The sequence below is a fragment of the Gekko japonicus genome, unplaced genomic scaffold (assembly GCF_001447785.1).
Source record: "Gekko japonicus isolate JY-2015 unplaced genomic scaffold, Gekko_japonicus_V1.1 scaffold287, whole genome shotgun sequence".
Taxonomy (NCBI): domain Eukaryota; kingdom Metazoa; phylum Chordata; class Lepidosauria; order Squamata; family Gekkonidae; genus Gekko; species Gekko japonicus.
In genome coordinates this window covers 176,139-198,620 of record NW_015167065.1, presented here as the reverse complement: position 1 = coordinate 198,620, position 22,482 = coordinate 176,139, and the positions used below count along the sequence as shown (strand labels likewise).

Below are 22,482 nucleotides of genomic sequence, written 5' to 3'. Positions count from 1 at the left end.
CGGAGGCGGCGGTTGCCGAGCTGGCCGGCCTAGGCCGACTCTCACGACCCCCGACCGCCGCCGCCACACGCCGCCCCGACCTCACGCTCCCCGCCCCCTCCATTTCTGGGCGGGGGCTTCTCTCACAGATCTCCCTCGCCGTCGCCGCCCTGTCGAGGGTGGCCTCGCTTGGCCGGGGGAATTGGGACCGCGTGGGATTCCACCCTCGAGCGGATGGGCAACGAGGCTGACCTGAAACGGTCGCCACAGACGGGGAACGTGGATCAATATCTTGACTTGGGTATCGATTATCTGCGCTAAAAGTGGCGCTTCTTCCGCAGAGGAGTGTCAAAGGGAGATTGCAACGCCGGGGTCTGGGATTAGAACTCATTCACACGTTCAGGAGAATGGAACTCCCTTCCCAAGAGCTGAACAGGGGCCTAGGGTTTCTTCTGTCACTACCAATGCTATTGTTTTTTTTTTTTGCTACTGTGTATGGTTTGCCGCTTTCGTACTGTGTGATTTTGCATCATTTAATGGGTCGTGTTAACACTTATGCTTTGCTTCAGTTTCTGTTGGTTCTACAACCCAAATCCTATTTCGTTGCTTATGGAATGTCCCATGGCACTGTTGTATCATCCCACACTGTGAAATCCACCTTGAGTCCCAGGGAGAAAGTAAAAGGTAAAGGTTCCCTTGCTCGAAAGCCAGTCGAATCCGACTCTAGGGTTGCGGTGCTCATCTCCGTTTCAAAGCCGAAGAGCCAGCGCTGTCCGAAGATGTTTCCGTGGTCATGTGGCCGGCATGACTAAACACCAAGGCGCACGGAATGCTGTTCCCTTCCCACCGAAGCGGTCCCTATTTATCTACTTGCAATTTCTTGCTTTCGAACTGCTAGGTTGGCAGGAGCTGGAACTAGAGACAGGAGCTCACCCTGTCTTGCAGCACCTGGGTCTTGAACCGCTGAACTACTGACCTTTCCACAGCCTGCAGTTCAGCGTCTTAACCACTCGAGCCACCGCAGCTCAGGGAGAAAGGCAGGCTATAAATAATATCATTTCCAGCACTTCCCACCTTCTGTTCAGATCTCCTCACTCTGATCAAGCTGATTGTTTTGTGTTATACTTCTTCATCCTGACTCCATCTGGCCCTTCTTGGTTAGCACACCTCCCACTTTCTGATCTGGATATACAGGCTAATGGCGCTTCCATCTCATTGGGATCTGATGAAATGACTCACAAAAGCTTATACCCTGGAGAATGTTGTTGGTCTTTAAGATGCATCCAGATTCAGATACAGACTAAGAGCTACCCACCTGAAACCCTTCCTCACAAAAATATATATATATTTGTGATACTTTGGTATAACAACCCTGACCTTGCCTCATATAAAAACAATTTCTTTATTTTTAAAAGTATGTGCAAAGTATGTAAATAAAACGGCAGGTCCAGTGACACTTTAGGAACTCTCCGCAACATTTATCCCGGCTTGAGCTTTCATGAAACAAGGCTGACTCCATGGTGCAAGAAGCAAGCATCTCTAAGGTGAATGTATTTAGGCTGCAAGCAGCAAAGATGTATTTATTTATACCCCTGCTTTCCTCCCCATTGGGAAGCCAAAGCAGTTTCCATTGTGGTTCTCCCTTTCTCATTTTATCCTCTCAACACTAACCCTGTGAGGTAGGTGAGGCTGAGAGAGAATGACTGGCCCAAGGTCACTAGTGAGCATCTGTGGTAGAGTGGACATTTGATCCTGGATTTCCCATACCCTAGTCCAACACTGTAGCCACCAGTGTTCCCTCTAAGCTGAGTTAGTGTGAGCTAGCTCACAGCTTTTTAGCCTCCGGCTCACACATTTTTGTCTTAGCTCAGGAAGGATGGCTCCAGAGCAAACTAGTTTATGCAGCAGCCAAACCGCCCACTCACAACTTTAATCCCAGTAGTTCACAAAGTTGAATTTTCGCTCACAAGACTCCACAGCTTAGATGGCGCATTGGTAGCCACTACGTGGTTATATAAACTGCCATTGGACTCTTGGTTTATTTTACTGCTATAGATCATTGCGGCTAGAGATGCCAGCCTCCAGGTGGGACCTGGGGATCCCCTGGAATTACAGTTTGTTTCCTGATTACAGAGATCAGTTTCCCTGGAGAAAATGGATGCTTTGGAGGGTGAACTCTGTGGCACTGTACTCCATTGTGGTCCCTGTCCTCCCCAGGGTCCATCCCCAAATCTCCGGGAGTTTCCAAGTGTGGATCTGGCAACTCAGCTTTATTTCATCTTTTGGTCACCCACTTCCAGCCTCCCATCTCATATCAATAATAAACCATTCATGTTGCTGGCACTTTCTCTTGCTCTTCTTTGAATCCCTTTTCCATATTGTCAAAGATGTCATGCCAGATCCTTGTGTTCTTTCACTCTTTCACAAAATGCCTTTTCACTCAAATCTGGAGTAGCTACTTTTGGAGCACCTTTAACAGATTTTTGTGTATGTGTCAGAAGTTTTGGTGGGCTAGAACATGCTTGGTTACATGCAAAAAAATTATCCTCATTAAAACGCTATTTTACTCTCCCTGTGTGTGGATAACAGGCAAGGTCAACGTTGCTGCATTGCAATATCACAAATATGCGGGGGAAGGGCTCCAGCTGGATAGCCTTGTTTGGAAGATTTAATAATTTATTTTACTATGTTGATATCCTGCTTTTCTTCAGTTATGGACAGCAGGCTGGTTTACATTCCTGAGGTCCATCCTGGCACTGACCAGATTCAGACTTTCAGCCAGGATTGCCCTTCAACTATACTCTGGGACCACAGAGGGGGGAGGAAATGTAAACCAGGGGGTCAAAATGCCCTTGTTTATTGGCTGCCTTGAGCCTGTTCGTGCGGAGGGTGGGATAGAAATGCAATGGGAGGACACACTTCCGGTGATGTCAGGGGGTGTGGCATATGCTAATGAGTTATGCTAATGAGTCCCCCTAGCTCTTTTTCTACGAAATGACCCCTGTATATATATACACACACACACACACACACACCTCTATATGTTGTATATACCTCTATATGCTGCACCCAAGTGTAATACTGATGAATTAGGATGTTGTCCACAAAAACTTGTGTCATTTTTCTGCTTTCCTTCCACCTCCTGAGGCTTGTAAGCCTCTGAAACCAAGTGCTAGGAGGCAACCAGTGTTCCTTCTAAGCTGAGTTAGTGTGAGCTACCTCACAGTTTTTAGCCTCCGGCTCACACATCTTTGTCTTAGCTCAGGAAGGATGGCTCCAGAGCAAACGAATTTATGCAGTAGCCAAATCGCTTGCTCACAACTTTGATGCCAGTAGCTCACAAAGTAGAATTTTTGCTCACAAGACTCCCCATCTTAGAGGGAGCATTGGAGGCAACATCAGGAGAAGGCCTTAACATCTGTCCCCTGTTTGTCAGCAGCACTCCGGGACAACTGTCAGTCCTTAGTTGAAGACTAGGACTGAGGAGACCGGGGAAATCCAAGTTCAGATAATGAAGGGTGACCTTGTGCCAGCTACTCTCTCTCAGCTTAACCTGCCTCGCAGAATTGTTGTGACGATAATATCGAGGAGGGAAGAATGATGTATACTGCTTCGAGCTTCTTTGAGGAAGAACAGGGTAAAGATAGATAGAAGTGTAATGTATTCAGCCTGACATGTCCGGACTTGCCCGGACTGGCCAGGCACAAACCTCAATAGCTTCATGCTGAAAGACAATGGGCCAGTAGGATCCTAGCCAGGCCCAATGAAAGGGCTAGGTCCCCAGCCGGGAGGCCAATAGGTCTCTCGGTTACTGTAAATAGCCTATCGGGAGTGGGGTGTGTGTTTAGGTGAGCCTGGTGGCGGGTTTTCTGAACGAATATAAGCCGGCCTGTGAGCCGGTCAGTTGTCTTTGTTCTCAACCAAATAAAGGTATGCTTAGCTGAATCACTCTCCGTCTGCATACTTTTCAAGAAGACACCACAAGACTGTTTTTGCAGCGGATTAACTCTTCTGTCTGTCTGATCTGGAGTAATATCCAGTCCGCTACCCCTGTCCTGTATTGATCGGAATCAATATATGAACCTATTTGTAAGAGTGGAAAGATCCCTTTCTCTCTGGCAGGGACTTTAGAGAGATGCACAGGAATTCAACAGCTGTTTTCCATCATACCTTACTGACATTGGAAGCAGAGGAGACTGCTGAGGGGAAGAAAAAGATTAGAAACTCTTCCTTATAGCCAAGTCTAATTGTCTGAAGAAAGGGTTGTGCTTAACCAGGGCATCTTTAGACATCTCTGCTAACATTGGTATCCAAACTGTGTTCTCCTCATGTCTGCTTATACCCTTCTGCTTCTTGTTCTCTCTTTCTTAACTTACAGTTCTCTTCACAGTGCATTTTTCTGCTTTCTACCTCTTAATGCTTGTAAGCCTCTGAAACCCAGCGCTAGGAGGCAACATCAGGGGGAAGGCCTTAGTTTCTGTCCCGTTTGTCAGCCCTCCAGGACAACTGTTTGGCCGCTGTGTGAAACAGGATGTTGGACTTAATGGATCACTGGGCTCTTCTTCTGTTCTGGGTGACATTGGGTCAGTCACAGTTCTCTCAAGAGCAGTTCTCTCAGAGCTCTCTCAGCCCCACCTGCCTCACAGGGTGTCTGTTGTGGGGAGAGGAAGGGAAGGAGATCGTAAGCCACCCTGAGACTAGAGATGTAAAATTTCCGGAAATTTTAAAGCTCAGAAAAAAACCCGTTTTTTTTCCTGGGAAAAAACGGAAATTTTTGGAAAAATTGAAAAAAATGCTACATTAGCAATTTTTTTTTGTCTTTTCTAGTTTGAAAGTCATTCTGTTACTTTAGGAACATAAAATATGACTATGGACATTTTTACTTGGCATGAAATTATCACAACTAGCATATTAAAAAGATAGTGTATCCAAACAATTATTACAGAATACCCACCCACATGCAGAAACAAAACGGAAACTTTTTTATTTTCTTCTGACAATCGCACCTCCTAAAGGAAGAAATGCATCTTGTTCTTGCATTGGAGAGTTCAGTTTGTAACCTAGGACTTGCTTGTCCTCAGTGCACAGAAATTACATCAATCTGATACCATATATATATATTTTAGAAATGATTTGGAAAATATTTGAACACCTTGTCTTAAAATATTTTATTTATCATGTTAAAATAAAACATTCCATAATCAATTTCTTTTCTTTTCTTTTCTTTTTTCAATTTTTCCAATTTTTCGGAAAAAAACAAAAAAGTAATGTGAACAAGACAAGATTGTCAAACCGTACTGTTGCTCAGAGCTAAGTACACAGAGAACTAGGACTACGTCTGTTGTTTTCAGATTTTGCATAAACATTTCTTCTCTGACATCACTTATTATTTCCATTTCCTCACTTTTCCAGAGTAACCAGGAGGAACCCCTTTAATAAGGCTGTTGATATACTACAGAATCCCAGAAGACGAATAAAGAGGAATCTTGCCTCAGTTTTTTTTCATATTGGGAACAGTGTTCCCTCTAAGCTGAGTTAGTGTGAGCTAGCTCACAGTTTTTTAGCATCCAGCACACACCTTTTTGTCTTCGCTCAGGAAGGATGGCTCCAGGGCAAACTAATTTATGCAGTAGCCAAATCGCTTGATCACAACTTAATGCCGGTAGCTCACAAAGTAGAATTTTTGCTCACAAGACTCCACAGCTTAGAGGGAGCATTGATTGGGAACTCAACTCAGAAAGAGTCATTTGTTTTTTATACCACAGACAAGAAGAGAGCACAAATATCAGTAACAGCTCAGATCCTTTGTAGAGTTACTCCCCAATCTAAGCTCATTGAAATCAAGAAATTCCAACATAGAGTGAATTAGGAAATTTCCCTTTTACTTTATAATCTTTCCATTGACTAGTCCGAAAGTTATCTTGGATGGTTGTGCATTTTATTAGAGTCTCTGTTTTGCTAATTTATTTGTGAAAACGATTGCAAGCATAAGATTGTTTCCATTCATATGTTTTGCAGAAAGTAAACAGTTTTTTTTAAAAAAAATCTGGTATTTTAGTCATTAGTTTCTGTTTCCATGAAGTATGGTTTCTTATGTCCTTTCACATGCTTTTAAAAGGCAGTAGTAGTGATACACTGTTAAATGAAAGTTTATTAGGCTTACCTATTATTTTGTGTATGTATTTAGGAACCAGCTTAATGTGTAATGCATGAGAGTTACTGACATCATGACAACTGTTAGACACAGAAAGGGAATAAAAGCCTCAGAAGTTCCAGAAGAGCCACATGGGAAGCACTGGAAGCTTGATGGGAAAGTTCTGCCTGGTAAGTCATTTTGTTTGTGTGTTTTAAAGAAATCTTTATAATGCTGTTTGTTCACTTGTCTTCAACTAAAATTGCAATTCATTTTTAAGAGTAGTATAAGAAATCAGAAAACACCCGGGTAAATCTCACAATTTATGTCAGATCTATATAACTTTCTGCCCGGGTTTGGTCCTGCCCTCCCCATCTGTCAGGGCCAATGGAAATTGACCCTTGTTTCAGTAACATGATCAAGTGGAAATAGGAGAAAAGCAAGTAATTTGATAGAAGTACAGTTATGTGGAGAGTGTCTAAATGTAATCAACCAGATTGCATCGTATCTCGGAATCATTGTTTACTCTTTTTGCTATTTTGATGTTAGCCGGTGCTTATCTGTAACTTGGAGCAAAACATCATTATTTCAGAATGCTTTGCTTAGGCCTGATCCATATTATTTAATGTACTTGTAATTTACCTTAATGTTTAATGTAACTTATTGTGTAATGTACCTCATTCTTTATACCGTGTCTGAACACTGTATCGATCCAGAGGAGTTAGCTTTGTTAGTCTGTTGCTGCAAAATGGTAAAAAGCCCAGTGGCACCTTTAAAACTAACAAACTTTATTGTAGCATAAACTTTCAAGAAACATAGTTCTCTGACAAAGAGATCTGTGTTTCTTGAAAGCTTATGCTATGCTAAAGTTTGTTAGTCTTAAAGGTGCTACTGGACTTTTTTCTATTCTGAACACTGTATAAGAAATGAAGAAGGCCCAATTCAGGTACCCAGATTCCAGACCTTTTAAGACTAAACAAGATTTTGATGTGCTTAATGTATGTATAGATGTATTAATTAATGTATTAATTAAAGTCTAATGTATTAATGATTTTTAATTTATTAGCAATGATTCAGATTTCAGATTTTTTTAAAACTCCAAATGTTTTGAAAATCTGAAGTCATAGTTATCATTGGTCAAGTTATCAGGCCTTTTACTAAATTCTATTGGTCTCTTCTAACCAGGAAGGGACAATGACAAAGCCAATGGGGGGGCCCCCCTGTGGCTCAGCAATAGAGCACCCGCGTGGCACACAGAAAGTCCCAGGTTCAGTCCTCGGCATCTCTCATTAAAAGGAGCAGGTAGTAGGTGATGTGAAAAACCTTTACCTGAGACCTTGGAGAGCTGCTGCCAGTCTGAGTAGACAATAACAACCTTGATGGATCAGTGGTCTGATTCGATATAAGGCAGCATGTGTCCAGTTAACTATTCTGTGCAGAAGACATAGCAAGCTTAAGGGAGAGAAAGTTGGATCTGTCCCTGGTTGATTTTTGTGCTCCCTCAAATTAACACCACACAAAAACTCCTTTCAAGCATCCTAGGAGACGATAATGGAGTGGGGGAGGGGACAGTGGCCGTGTCATGCTCTCCTCTGTGTGCTTGTTAGAATGCATGCCTGCATCTGCTCTCTCTGTCCGATTGGGTACCCTTCTTGGTCAGGTCTCCTGATCGCATGGAGAGAGCCCTTCATGGTTGTGCACATGCGGGCTCTGTACAGGCATTCCAGTGAATGGGTGGAGGCTGGAATGGAGATTGGCTTGGTGATCCGACTCCCCCGTCATGCGTGATCACTCCCCCCCTTTCTGGAAAGGTGCTAAAGAGTATCACTTTAGGAACTGGCTAGGTCAATTTCTGTTTAATTTTTTTTACAGTGTCAGAATAATCTAATACACAATCATTTTCATCAGTCAGTTTTAAAAGCTGTTTATGTATGAACAGTAGCCCACATCTTGGGGGTGGGGAACCATATCTTTTCAAACATGTTGCTGGCATAAATGATTGCAAATGATAAATATCTGCCAATATCTTTGGCAGGTGGAAAAGTGTGGAAGAAAGTTTCACTTGTCACCGGTGGCTTTGTTGGCATTTCCCTAGGAATTCTCACTTCAGTTTATGTCGCTACTCTTCATGAAAATGATCTATGGTTTTCCAACATCAAGGTAAATGAATTACTTTAATGGCATCGTTGCTTTCCTAAGGCATTTCTCACAATATGGATGATGGTGTGTCTGGTTTATACATGGCTTCACAAACACATTTCCTTTGCAAAGCTTTTTCCGAGTTTACTGTAGTGTTGCCTTTTCTGCATTGTTGATCGTTATATTTTTTACAAAATCAAATGCTGCTCGTAGCAGATATTCTCTTGAGCACTTACGTTAGTGGTGTAAGATGTGTGTCATGTGCCCTGGAGTCTCTTCTGACTTAAGGGTGACCTTATGAATTAATGACCTCCAAAAAGTCCTAACGTTAACAGCCTTGCTCAGGTCTTGCAAACCAAAGGCCACGGCTTCCTTGGTTGAGCCATGTTGGGTCTTCCTCTTTTCCTGCTGCCTTCAACTTTTCCTCACCTTGTTGTCTTTTCCAATGACTGTTGTCTCCTCACAATATGACCAATGCTCCCTCTAAGCTGTGGACTCTTGTGAGCAAAACTTTTACTTTGTGAGCTACTGGCTTTAAAGTTGTGAGCAAGTGATTTGGCTACTGCATAACTTAGTTTTCTCTGGAGCCATCCTTCCTGAGCTCAGACAAAAATGTGTGAGCCGGAGGCTAAAAAACTGTGAGCTAGCTCACACTAACTCAGCTTAGAGGGAACACTGAATATGACCAAAGTACGATAGCTTGAGCTTAGTCATTTTAGCAACTAGGGAGAATTTAGGTATAAGGAGATGCTTAAAACGTTGACTTAACAGCCACATTTGGTGTATAATTTTATATAATATAGTGAAGTATAATTGGTTTTGACATATACTAGTTGAAAAACCAGTGTATGCAAGGGTCTACTTAAGCAGTTCTCTGCTAGTTAATAAGGAGGTTTTCGGATAAGGGCCACTTTAAGCATTTCTTACTAGTACACACAAAATACCTTGTGTATCAGGAAACTGGCTCTGTGTGTCTAAAAGGTACATGTGCCAGGAAGCTAATATTGGCCGTGGCTCTCTGCCACATGTTACTGTGGTGCAACTGGTTAACATAGGGTGTGGACCTTGCTCATTTTGTGAAAGCCTTTATTGTATGTCCAGCCTTGAAGTTCCTAAGCGACTGTCTCTCAATTTCAGTGGGTTGGAACTGCATCCCGCAACAGTAGAATTCATTTATGTGGAACATTAAAGCATTTTCATCTCATGTTGTCATGTTAATAGTATCTGTTTTGACTTTAGCTCTCTATTAGGGCAAATTCAATTGCAATTTATTGCCAGCTCTTGTAAAATAAATCAGGGCTGGATGGTGATAGAAAATTTTCCAAGAGAAAAGGGGAAAAAATTGGGTCAATAACTCACTGATTGGAACACAGATTCTTTCTAGCAGATGAAAAGCTAATGATGTAGACAGCTTATTAAGAATGCACCTTTTACTTGTTCTGCTTTCTGCAATAGATATCAATGGGTATTCACTCCAGGCTCGTGGGAGGAGACAACATTGTTGTAAGACATTTAGATCTGTTACTTCTAAGACCTTGGATAGGAAACAGGCAGTGAAGTACATTCTGTTGCTGCATTTCTTACAAGAACCCCAAAAGTTAGGTCAGTTAAGTCAGTAATCTCTGTATTACAGATACAGTCTAAGACATCCTAGTGACCTGTGCCATGAAGAGATGAGAATTGAACATGAGGAGTGATTTGTAGTTCTCTTATCCAGCATCCTACACCATCTCTCTCTCTTTTTAATATGTGCAGGTGAGTGTGTGTGCACCTGGAAGTCATGGCAACCTCCGGTGACTGACCCCTAGTGGAGGCCTGGAGGATATTCAGAGAGGTGGCTGAGTAAAGCCTGCCTCTGTCTTCCTGCCTCTGGTATTTCAAGGAGATCTCCCATCCAAGTACCCATCTTAGCTTCCGAAATCTGATGAAATCGGGCTTGCCTGGCCTATCAAGGGCCGGGCGTTACACCATCTCTTGTAGTTATTTTCAACTGGGCACTGAACCCCAGTTTCCCAGATCCGGATAAGTGTATAAAGAAATCTGTTGCTTGTTTTGTCCTTCACAGCGTAGCGGGCACTAAGAATCAGATTAGCTGACATGCTGGGAGATCTGTTCAGAGATGTTGGATCTCCAGTATTTAAAAATAGTTAAAAGTGGCAATATGGGCTGTTGATTTGGTTACTTTAACCCTTTCACTCTATGCTTTTTCCCCACTACAAAGAGTCCCGCTAAAGCTCTGCTTGCCCTGCAGGGAACAGCATACTGGGGCCCTTATAGTACCCATAGGTTTGCCTCCCCACCCCCCTCACGACAAACAGCAGTTTCATAATTTTCACTGAGCAAAAAGTGGCACAAGTACAGGTTTAATTCCTCTCTGTTAGTGCTGCAGCCCTAAACTGTATCTCACCCTTCCTCATGGTTGCTTTTGTTTTTGTTAAGATAAAAATAGAGCGATCCAGTCATAGGTCCCTTAGCCAGCTTGGCCCTTATCAGGATACATGACTGTGACATTAACTGGCCAAATCCTTCTTTGCGTTTTAGACGTGTTTGCCGAAGGCATGCATTTGCAACCTGGAACATTTAAATGTAGATATTTCTGTTGAGCTTTCACATTGATGCTTGAGATGATTTGCTGTTTAATTAACTGGATTACACTTTCAAAGGCAGTTTTCCTTTATTTCTCTTCTGGTGCTTCTTTTTTGGCTTTTATTTAATAAGCATAATATTAAAAAGTCAAAATGTTGTCTTCACTGAAATGTGCTGGGCAGATGCAAATGACTGTGCCCTGTTTGTACCAAATGCTGTACTAAAATGGTATTTTGTAGCGGAACAGGATGTAGCCATTCAGAAGCCACTGCCTTGCCTGAAGTGTCTCGAACACTGGGTTGTGACGCTTTCAGCCGTTCACACAAGGCTCTTGAGCTCCACAGAAGTGTCCTGAACTTCATCTGAAAAGGCAGAACTCTTTATAGATGTTGACATTCATGTTGAGCACAAGTGGAAGATTAGTTGTGACAGGTTATTTTATATAGTTCTGCTTAACATTTTTCAAAAATACGTTGGTACATCTTCCTTTTTCTCTGTGTTTTGTGCTGGTCTGACAGTCTTGTTTTAGAGGTGGGCAGAGTGCATGACAAAAGGATTTTTGTAATTGCCTGCAGTAGCCTGTTGAAAATGATGGTCAGGTACAAGAGGGAAACAGACCTAAGAACATAAGAGAAGTGAAGCTGGATCAGGCCAGTGACCCCTCTAGTCCAACATTCTATCACGTAGTGGCCAAAACTCAGGTGTCAACAAGAGGTCCACCAGCAGGGCCGGACAATAAGCCAGTATGTAGTCTCAAAATCAGGCCCATGAGTTTTGTGAAAATATAGGTGTGTGACCATTTGCACCTTGATTGTGTCGGTGCATCATTTTCTTTCAAGCCAGTTTCTTTCAGGATGCAGAGATTGAAGGAATCTAAGGCAGAGGCTAGTTTGAAGAGTATTTTTACATGTCTTGTCCTACAAATGTTGCTTGCTTGGTAATCCAGTCAAACACAGTAGCAATGCTATGCCATCTTGGATCGATTTACAGAAGCATGAATTTTTGACTATACGGTCTTGTTTTATAATAGTGTTTAAAATAATTCATGCATAATTCTGAAAGAGAAAATGCTTCATAAGACAATGTTTCAGTTGTTTTCCAAAATTTCCACACACACACACCCCAACACTGTTCCCTCTAAGCTGAGTTAGTGTGAGCTAGCTCACAGTTTTTTAGCCTCCAGCTCACAGATTTTTGTCTTTGCTCAGGAAGGAGGGCTCCAGAGCAAACTAATTTATGCAGTAGCCAAATCACTCGCTCACAACTTTAATGCCAGGAGCTCACAGAGTAGAATTTTTGCTCACAAGGCTCCACAGCTTAGAGGGAACATTGCACCCCAACATTTCAAATGCAGGCAAGAGCAGAGGTAGAGCACAAAGAAGATATTGCCCTGAGATTCCCACACCTTCATATCTCTAACTGGTGTGTTGCTGTTGTTGTTGTTGTTATTTGGTGATTTATAGTCTGCCTTTCTTGCTGAGATTCAAGGCGAATTACATAGTGTAAGTTAAACTCTTGAATTATCTATAGTTTGCCTTTCTTTCTGAGGCAGAAGGCAGATTACACTGTGTAAAATGAGAGAGCTAATGAGCAGTGTTATAAAACTAGGATTATAGAAATCTGAAACAAGCGTAGGTATTAGACTTGATATTGTAAACAGTGCAAAAAACGGTATCACTTAAGCCCTGATTTGGATGACCCAGGCTTACCTGATCTTGTCAGATTGCGGAAGTTTAGCAGAGTCAGCTCTGGTTTGTACTTGAGTGGGAGACCACCAAGGAAGTCCAGGGTTGCTGCACTATGGGGTCACTAGGCAAACCTCCTCTGTTTGTCTGTTGCCTTGAAAACTCTATGGGGTCACTATTAGTGGGCTGTGACTTGATGGCACTTTTCACCTCCAAGCAGGAAACAATGCAGTGACAGCAAGATAGTATATATACCACAGTCCTGAACCATTCACATTACAACACAGCCTTATTCTGTAAGTATGGATTCTGGCTAGGGATGGGCACAAACCTAAAAATTCTGCTTTGGGGTGGCCCCCCAACCAAATCCCAAACCAAAATGCCCCGAACCAGCCAGTTCAGTTCCCCCTTTCCACAGTCTGTTTTGCTTCCCCTCCACTTCGAAGGAGGCGGACTTGCAGGTCAGCTGCAGACCTGCACTGCTCAGCTGTTAGGTTTAAATGGCCGGAACAGCCGAACCGAACCAGACAAAAATCCCATAAAAGTTTTTTGGGGGGTCCAAACCTGGCTTGTGAGCCGGTTCGTGCCCATCCCTAATTCTGGCATGTGCATAAAATGACATGGAAGAAACAGATCACACATTTATTTATTTAAAAATATGTATGGCCTGCTTTCTTTGTTCCCAAGGAAGGTCGCAACACAGAGGTGGAAAGAGTCTTAGAGAGCATTTGGTTCAACCCTTCTTAATGCTGGAAATCCAAAACTGAGGCTTCTCCAACAGATGGGTGCCCAGCCTCTGTCTGAAGACCTCCGGTGAGGGAAAACACACCCTCTACCTCACTCCCAAATACTGTAACTGGTTCCGCTATTGAACTTCTCTTACCATTAGCAGTTTCCACCCTAATATCCAACTGAATGTTACCCTTCCTGCAATTTAAGCCCATTTGATTTCGTCTTGTCTAATCAATAACAAGTAAAAGCCCAGCAATAAAACAATTACAACTCAGACAGCAGCATTAAAGTACAGCCCTCAACAGAGTTACCCCCTTCTAAGTCCACTTTATTGATACGAGACACTAGGAAAACTGTGAATTGCTTTAGTACTGGAAATGTTTTGTGAATGAGGAAAGCAGATGTTATCTTAGTATGAAACAGATGTAAAACCGTGGTGCTTAGCTCATAAAGTATGGCGTTTGGTTGGATGCAGCTGGTGCCAGACTTACGAATTAATCACGTTCAAGGCATTTTTTGCTAATTTGGTTCCCCTCCATGCCCAGCCCTCCCAAAAATTAAATTCCAAAATGTTTCTGTCTTTCCAGATTTTTAATACACGAAAATGATTCCTCCTTCATGTACACGTGTTTTTAGTGGTTGTACAACTGACATAAAAACAGCCATCAAAATTAGACTGTCATAAACTAATTGAACTTAGAATGCAGCTTTTGGTATTTCTGGTAGTTTATTCTGCTTCTGTTGGCACTTCAGTCATTTAGCATGCTTGGAACATAACATTTAGGAGGATTTTGGTATAAACCATCTGCCATTCTCTCTTTCCTCGTTGCTTTGCTTAATTTTGGTTTATATAATGAGAATTTGACTCGATAACTCCACATATAAAAATCTATTCAAGCAATCACTCTGTTCCAAAATGGGAGGTCTGCAAATAGCATAGTAATGTTAAGCCATGGTTGCTAGTATAAATGACTTTTAAAAGTGTTGAAGAAATACATGAAGGATGGAGCTGTTGTTTTTTAATTCAGATTCGTGTGTCTCTTTACATTTAAGTGGGCAGCCTTTCTTCATTTTTAACATGAACCACATCACCGGTTTTAAATTGGGCAGTCGGGCACACTCAAAAACAGGTCTTTGTCGAATGCTGCTGTAATCACAAGTGCTGTTCATAAGTTCCATGGAACACACATACACAGAGTACACTGTACACTTGGACTTTCCTTTATACATGTATTGAATAATTCTTGTGTTACATACAATGCATGCACAGCAGAACATATTATTTAAACCCCATGTTTATCCAGGTACTGGTTCCTGGTTTCATTTGTAACGTGAATGCACATTGGCTCTTTCTTACAAACAGGTATATGCAGGTACATGCAGGACATCCATGTGTGTTCACTATAACATGTGAACAGGGCTACAGGCAGATGCACATGTATTTCGTAGCTGTCCCAGACTGAAACAACAGCATCATTCAGTGCAAAGCATCATTCTCCCCTCTTCCTGCATTTATCTTCACGACAACCCTGTGAGGTAGATTAGTCTGAGAGAGTCACCGACCCAAGACTGCCCAGCAGGCTTCCATGGCAGAGTGAGGATTTGAACCTGTGTCTCCCAGATCCTAGTTTCATTTTCTAACCTCTACACCACACTGGCTGTCACCATGCTGGACATATTGGGAATCCAAAATGAAATGCAGTGAGGTGACCCAGTGACTAGCTTCTTGAGTGTCCATATCACTATACTTTTTTTGTACAAAATCGAAAGTTGTTTAATAGATTTGTACTTGGAAATCTGGGCTGAAATGTCTGCTGTGTCACTGATTGATCTCCCATCTTCAGTTCTGCATTGGTTAATGAACTGTTACATAGGGTAATTGTCAGGATGAGGGTCAGAGAACAGTCAATCTGTTAAACATGTTGCATCGGTCGGTGCTCATTGCCATTTTAAGAATACTGACCTTACCAAGAGATTCAGCTTAAGCAATATGAAGACAGAGCATTAATTTCCTCTTGTGTCTTAACTGCTGTGTTTCCTTACAGGAGGTAGAGCGGGAAATATCCTTCAGGACAGAATGTGGCCTGTATTACTCCTATTACAAGCAAATGCTACAGGCTCCATCCATTCAGACAGGTATCATAATAATGTTTTGAAAATATTTTATTTCCTAAATTGCATGAAGAGCAAGTTGGCTCTCAAAAGCATGGCTGTTACATTTTTAAAGAGAGGGCTGGATTCTTGCTGTTAAGTAGTGCTGGATTACCAGCTGCCATCTTCTGTTTAACATAGAGTTTTGTCTTGCAACACACTCAATCAATCGGAACCTTTATTGGCATATCGGCAACACACTCACAGTATAAATCCCAGGAAAGAAAACCATTTTTGCTGAATGCGAGTGCCTGATACATCTGTGGATGTTTTCGATGTATAGGATACTATCCTGCTTCTTAAAAGTGGTGGAAACATGCAGCTGTCTTAAACTGTACTTTCCATTGTTCAAGGATCTCACAGTGGAGTCCTAAACAGAGTTACCCCCTTCTAAGCCCACTGAATTCAGTGGGCTTAGAAGGGAGCAACTCTGCTTATGATTTGACTGTAAGATCCCTAATCACTCTTTGTGCAATGGCAAAGTAATGCTTATTAGAACAAGAAAAAGAAGCAGAGATTGGATTTATACCCTGCTTTTCACTACCCGAAGGAGTCTCAGAGCGGCTTACAATCTCCTTTCCCTTCCCCTCCCCACAACAGACACCCTGTGAGGTAGGTGGGGCTGAGAGAGCTCTTTTGAGAACTGCTCATGAGAGAACAGCTCTGAAAGATCTTGTAACTGACCCAAGGTCACACCAGCAGCTGCAGGTGGAGGAGTGGGGAAGCAAACCCGGTTCTCCCAGATTAGAGCCCGCGCTTCTAATCGCTACACCAAACTGGCTTAGAAGACTATTCAAAAGAGATTCATACATGTCATTAGAAGAGCAGCAGAGCACAGTTCGAGTCCAGGGGCACCTTTAAGACCAACAAAGTTTTATTCGCGGTATAAGTACACTTCTTCAGAAGAGCAAGATTTTGTCCCAAAATTAGTAATATAGACTTGTTTATTCTCTGAAGAGCGCCTCAAGTTGTATATGCATCTTTACTGGGAAAAAAGGTTAATATTTTCAGAACTTACTCTGAGCCCTGAAGCATGGCAGGCTATGAATGTAACATGAATTAGCTGCACATTTGAACAGGATGATCGCTCTTGATTTTTCCATTTTTTCATTAAAGGGGAAGCTTTTTCCGGCAATGCAAAAAGAGCTCAGAAAGACTCACTTTAGAAAGATTTACTAACAAAGTAGCATTGTAGTATTTTTAACTTGTATTATGGAGATATACGTTACCTGCAGGCCCTCTTAGAAGTCCAGAGAGTTCTAGGAAGCATTGCCAACTATACAGGAAAATTTGGGGAGCGGGGACAGTCTCTTCCGCCTTGTGCTAGTGTGTAACATTATTACCAGTGCAAACCCAGCGATAACGTCATCACGTCAGGATGATATTCTAGGACTCACCAAGACCAAACGTAGAGGGTTTTTTTTTGTGAATCCTAGACTATCGCTCCAACGTGATCATGTCACTTTCAGTTTTGTGTCAGATAGTGCTGGATTTGCAGATGTCTACTAAGTACTACTTGAAAACCTTTTTGAAAAGTTGGCCTGTCTGCATCTTGCTTCTTCCTTCCCATACAGGTTTACATAGCTTGATATATGACAATAAAACTGAGTCCATGAGGACAATTAATATACTTGAAAGAATGAATGTTTACCAGGAAGTATTTCTCAGTATTCTGTACAGGACTTTTCATATTAAGGTAGGTATTCAATTAAATGTTAATTAATTAATATCCCGCCCTCCCCGCCAAGGCAGGCTCAGGGCGGCTTACAACAATTCATAAAATACAATTAGAATACAATTAAACCATATAATAAGCATATAAATGACTTAAAATAACAGTAATTTAAAACATAGACACATAAAAACGTTGGAACATATCAAGTAAGAAGAGCAACAGTTCTTTATGGCATAACTTAGGTAACTGTTGGATGACGATACTTTCACACCAGCTCAGTTCTCATTTATTGTGCAGTGGGCACAGGCTGAAGACATTGATGGTAGGACCCAGGACACAGGCTGGTAGCAAAGATGGCAAGACCAGGGCACAGGGACACTCCTCGGTGTATGGTGTGGCTCCTTAATCAAACGCCCGGTGGAAGAGCTCCGTCTTGCAGGCCCTGCAAAACTGTAAGAGGTCCTGCAGGGCCCTGATCTCTTCCGGGAGCTCGTTCCACCAGAATGGAGCTGCCACCGAGAAGGCCCTGGCCCTGGTTGCCGCTAGTCTGACATCCCTAGGGCCTGGAAGGGGCTACCGATTATGCGCCCGAGTGCAGTGCTCTCTGGGAAACATGGGGAAAGGTGGTCCCTCAGGTATTCAGGAGGACCCTGACAATATAATGACAAAAGCACAGTGATTTTTAAAAGACCCTTAAGGATTTTTTTTTGTCGTAAACTAGTTCTCTTTCTAATTCTTTACAATCCATATTTTTCGAGTGGCTAACAAAGGCAACATGGAAAATATTCATACTCAAGTTTATTGGACTGTATTCGTGTTCACATGAAAAGTTGATGAATCAGACTGCCAGCCATTGTTCTCCTGCTCTGGCTCCTTAGGTTTATATTGTATTTTCATTATATTTGTGTGATGCGCTGTTTAAGTTATTTTTTTAATTTCAGCCGTCTTGAATATCCTAGCAAGGTAGACAGGCAAGGTCGAAATATGTCAAAGTACTTACACTCCTATTTTAAAACTGCACCCCTTATGTCTAAAAGTAGGAAGTAAGCAGTTTGGGTATCACATCCTAAATTGAATGAAACAGCCTGTTGTTGTTCAGTCGCACAGTCGAGTCCGACTCTTCGCGACCCCATGGACCAGATCACGCCAGGCCCTCTGGTCTTCCGCCGTCCTCTGAAGTTTGCTCAATTTCATGTTCGTTGCATCTATGACACTGTCTAACCATCTCATCCTTTGCCGTCCCCGTCTTCTTCGACCTTCAATCTTTCCCAACATCAGGGTCTACAGCCTGTAGATAGCCACTATTTTTGAATTTTCGCTCTAGAAGGACTAAGGTCCTGTGTCTAAGTTTATGCTGTGCCTTAGAATGTAAGGCCGGCTACAACACAGAACTGATCTAGCCACCAGCTCCACACACACACAACCCTCACCTCAAGCAAGGGCCTCCACAAGAGCAGAAGACAACTTTGCTAAGGGAGTTACGGAGATGGCAGTTGTAGGAGCTGGTGCTTTCCCATTAGGTGAAGCAGGTACAAAGCTAGTATGCCTTTTGCCATTACCAGCAGCTCAAACCTAGGAGTTTAAGTAGGAAGTTATTTTTCTCTTCCCCTGTACTTCCCATCCTTTTGTAAGAAAACAATTGCTGGGTCCCCCCCCCCAGTGGCAAGTCTAGGTGGAATTCTTCTCCCCCCCCGCCCATTTTACTAGCAATAAGTTTACTTGTCTCACATGTGTAATTATGAATATTGACCAAAAAGTATTCTTACGAACCATAGATTTGGTTCTTTTACAACCAAAGAACCAAATGATGTCCAAATTCAGAGCAAGAAATCAACAAAGAGCCAATAGGAGAAGACCGCCCATTTGCATAACAGACAATATACAGTGTAACATGATTGATCATTCACATGTTGATTAAAGTTTCTTTATCGCAAACATTAGTTTTTACAAGTCTTTTATTAGGAAGTGACCCACAAGAGGTCTCACGATAAGTAGTAACCATATAGTTGTTATAACGTGTGGCATAAATCTGTACCTGGGTCGCACCTGGATTACAGTTCAGCTCCATCATCTTGCTTCCTTTGAGAAGCCCTTTTATCCCCTAAAAATCTTTGCCTGCTTCACGTAGTGGTTATTCTAACATCCCACCTGCTCCTCCAATATACCGTAAGTTAAAGATTTCATTTCTCGTTTTTTAAGAGCCTTGTTTGGTTCCTTACTGAGCCACACTGGGCTCTAGAGCCGTAGGGCACAGACCCCTGTTACGAGCAGATGATTTCATGCAAAAGCAAACGATGCATATTTAACTTTCTCAATATATCCTTGCTTTACAGAAATTTTTAGAGCCTATTTATTTTTACATCTACACGTTATTTGGCCTTCAGGCAGTTTATGTTGCTGCTCTCTACGTAACCAGCTGGCTTCTCAGTGGAACTTGGCTTTCGGGTGTGTTAGCTGCCTTCTGGTATGTTACAAACAGGTGAGGTTAATTTTGTAATTTTTCAAAAAGTGCTGTGTTCTTTATTCCTGTGTTGTAGGAAGTAAGGTTTTAAATCTTCTAGAGGTAGGTTAGAAAGCACACAGGTATATTTGCTTTAAGACTGTCCCATTCCTGAGATTTTTCTCTCTGTATGTACATCTAATTCAGTCAGCCCCAGAGTGGAAGGGGTTCCTTGGAGGGGCTATGGCTTAGTGGCAGAGCATCTGCTTTACATGGCTCGATCCCTGGCATCTCCAGTTAAAAATAGGATCAGATGATGTGAGAGACCTTAGAGCCTGTAGGGCCACTAACAGTCAGAGTAGATAATACTACCCTTGACAGACCAATTGTCTGACTTAAGACAAGGCAGCTTCATAGTTTGCTCTTACATAGAATATGTGTATGTGCGGTGGAAACTTAGTGGGGGGGCAGCACCAATTATTAGAACAAACTGAGATACTTTGTGTAGACTTTGTGAGGGTTCAATAACGACACAACACACAGAGATTTCTTGAAGCTGATCAGGCTCTGTCTCTGTCTCTCTCTGTACCAAAACTGTTTTCTGACAGTTTCACTGCAGCATTTTATTAGACTCAAGCAGGCTCAGTGAAATTCGTTACAACAGAGCAAAAGACTTTGTAAGCTAAAAAGCACAGTGTATTTCACAGAATGTTCTTTTCTCATAGCTCAAGTTATCTTGCTTAAATGTTGCAGATCTTGTGCTCTCAGTAATTCATTGTGCTCTTAATAATATAATAGGCTCATACAGACTCAGCAAAGATTGTGCCCTGCTTGCCAGTCTCCCGTTGCCAATCTCCCTGTGAGAACAGAAGCCTCTCTGGGCGTGCCTCGCAGAGATTTTCCTATCCCCACAACTTTGAGTAAAACTCTGAAAGCTCACTTGTTTGGAAAAGCCTGATCTAGCTTGAGGCCCTCAGAGTTAAGATTATCCCAAAGGGAGACCATTTTCCTCCCCGCAGAAATGTTGACAGTAAGAGCTGTCAGCCAATTACAGGAATGTTACTGCTGCTAAACATTTATTTAATGCCATTAGCGTTTTAGGCGGCATGTAGAATATACACATGACACAGTCAATAAACTACCAGTTACTAGCTTTTAATCAATTAATTAAAACAACCGCTACAAGTATTTCACTACAGGATTATATTTTAGGGAAGACTCAGTTCAATCACATATTTGGGGGCCAGACTAAATTGCACAGGCCAATAATTTAATCTTTTTGGGATGTTGGAAGACTTTAACACTGTTTGAAACCCACCGCAAGCATTTTCTTAATTTAGACAATCTATAGCCATGCCTTCTGTACTAATTTCCCTTTCACATAAATTATCTCTAGTTAAAAATCTGATTTTTTTTTTTTTAAAAAAAAAAACCTTTGGTGCATCGGTCAAGTTAATCTGAAATGTTTCCCCTTTATTTGAAAGTACTTAACAATTGAAGTACTTTTTCAGTTTTGAGTTTTTCCATCTTTGGTACTTACATGAACCTTTCGCTGCTGTTTTCTGCAGAGTAGATACCACCCGGGTAGAATTCACCATTCCACTAAGAGAGAACTGGGCACTGCCAGTCTTTGCTGTTCAGGTAGCAGCAATCTCATTCCTCTTCAGACCTCATTTACGGCCTGCTCATGAAGTGAGTTTTTGTTTTAACTAGGAACTTTTTTTCCTGATATGGTTTGATTCTGATATGTTTATATGTTAAAGATAGTCTGTGCAAAGCTGTTATTAAAAAGGAGGTAATGGATGCATGATCTATTAAAATAATTATTTTATGTTCTCCCATAGTTAAACATACTGCTTTAGGGCCACAGTTTGAAACTTATGGTGGTGATGGGAAGTGCCATTATGGCGACCCCATAGGGTTTTCAAAGCAAGAGACGTTCCAAGGTGGTTTGCCATTGCCGCCCTCTGTGTATTGACCTGGACTTCCTTGGCAGTCTCCCATCCAAATACTAACCAGGGCTGACCCTACTTATTATTTATTTATTATTTATTTTTTAAATTTCTGAATCACCCCATCCCTGAGTACACAAAAGTACAGTGTAAAATCAATAATCACTTTATCCCAAATTTCTCAGTCTTCCGATGGCGTTTATAATTTGATCTGAAAACCTGCTCTGGACTGTTCTCATCTCATGGGTAGGTTAAGGAGGAGGCCGGAACAGGCAAGATGGAAAAAGGAAAAAGAAGAGGAGGGTGCCAGCGATGATGGGAACCGTTGCTGCCCTCCCACCAAAAGCCTGGCGGAACATCTCTGCCTTACAGGCCCTGTGGAATGGCTTTAAATCACGCAGGGCCCTGATGGAAGTGTGCAAAGAGTTCCACCAGGCCGGAGCCAGGGCCGAGGATAGCCGGATGTCTTTGGGGCCAGGGATCACCAGCAGGTTACTCTCAGTAGAGCGTAATGCTCTCCCAGGGACATACCAGAGGAGTTTCCAGAGTCTTGACAAGGTTGGGCTAACCTGGGCTATCTAGGTCAGGGCACTGATACCATGCATGTATGGAAACAGGCTTCCATGTATGTCTTCTTGGATGGCCAGGGAATTGTATGCTGAAATGGGTGCTGAGTGCACATTTCCCAAATCCAACCCAGCAGGAAATTGTGCATAAAGAGCCCTTTCTAAGACCCACACTCTTGCTGAGTGGCTACTCAGGTAAGGAATGGGGAGAGGCTTGATTTTATTTCCCCCCCCCCCCCCCCCCCTCTCCCCCCCCCTTCCCTGCCTAACAGCTATCAGGAATTTCCATTTTAAAGAAATGGCTTCTCTTCATGCTCCGTTGAATCAGAGTCAGAGAGTTAACTGCTGCGGAGATGCTGAAGTGATATTGAATGATGATTGACTGGTACCTTGACAGTGCAGTCCTAAGCAGTTATACCCCTCTAAATCCATTGTAGTCATTGG

At 42.3% G+C, this 22,482-nt stretch overlaps 1 protein-coding gene across 1 annotated transcript in view; it reads left to right on the top strand.

The window, feature by feature from the left end:
* Window positions 1–6,206: 6,206 nt before the first annotated feature.
* Window positions 6,207–22,482, top strand: part of DPY19L3 (dpy-19 like 3 (C. elegans)) — a 45,247-nt gene continuing 28,971 nt past the window's right edge. Inside the window, exons 1-6 of the mRNA XM_015412660.1 lie at window positions 6,207–6,303; window positions 8,148–8,272; window positions 15,300–15,390; window positions 16,980–17,101; window positions 19,414–19,559; window positions 21,089–21,212. Coding sequence (XP_015268146.1) covers window positions 6,207–6,303; window positions 8,148–8,272; window positions 15,300–15,390; window positions 16,980–17,101; window positions 19,414–19,559; window positions 21,089–21,212 — 705 coding nt within the window. The remainder of the gene's footprint in view (window positions 6,304–8,147; window positions 8,273–15,299; window positions 15,391–16,979; window positions 17,102–19,413; window positions 19,560–21,088; window positions 21,213–22,482) is intronic.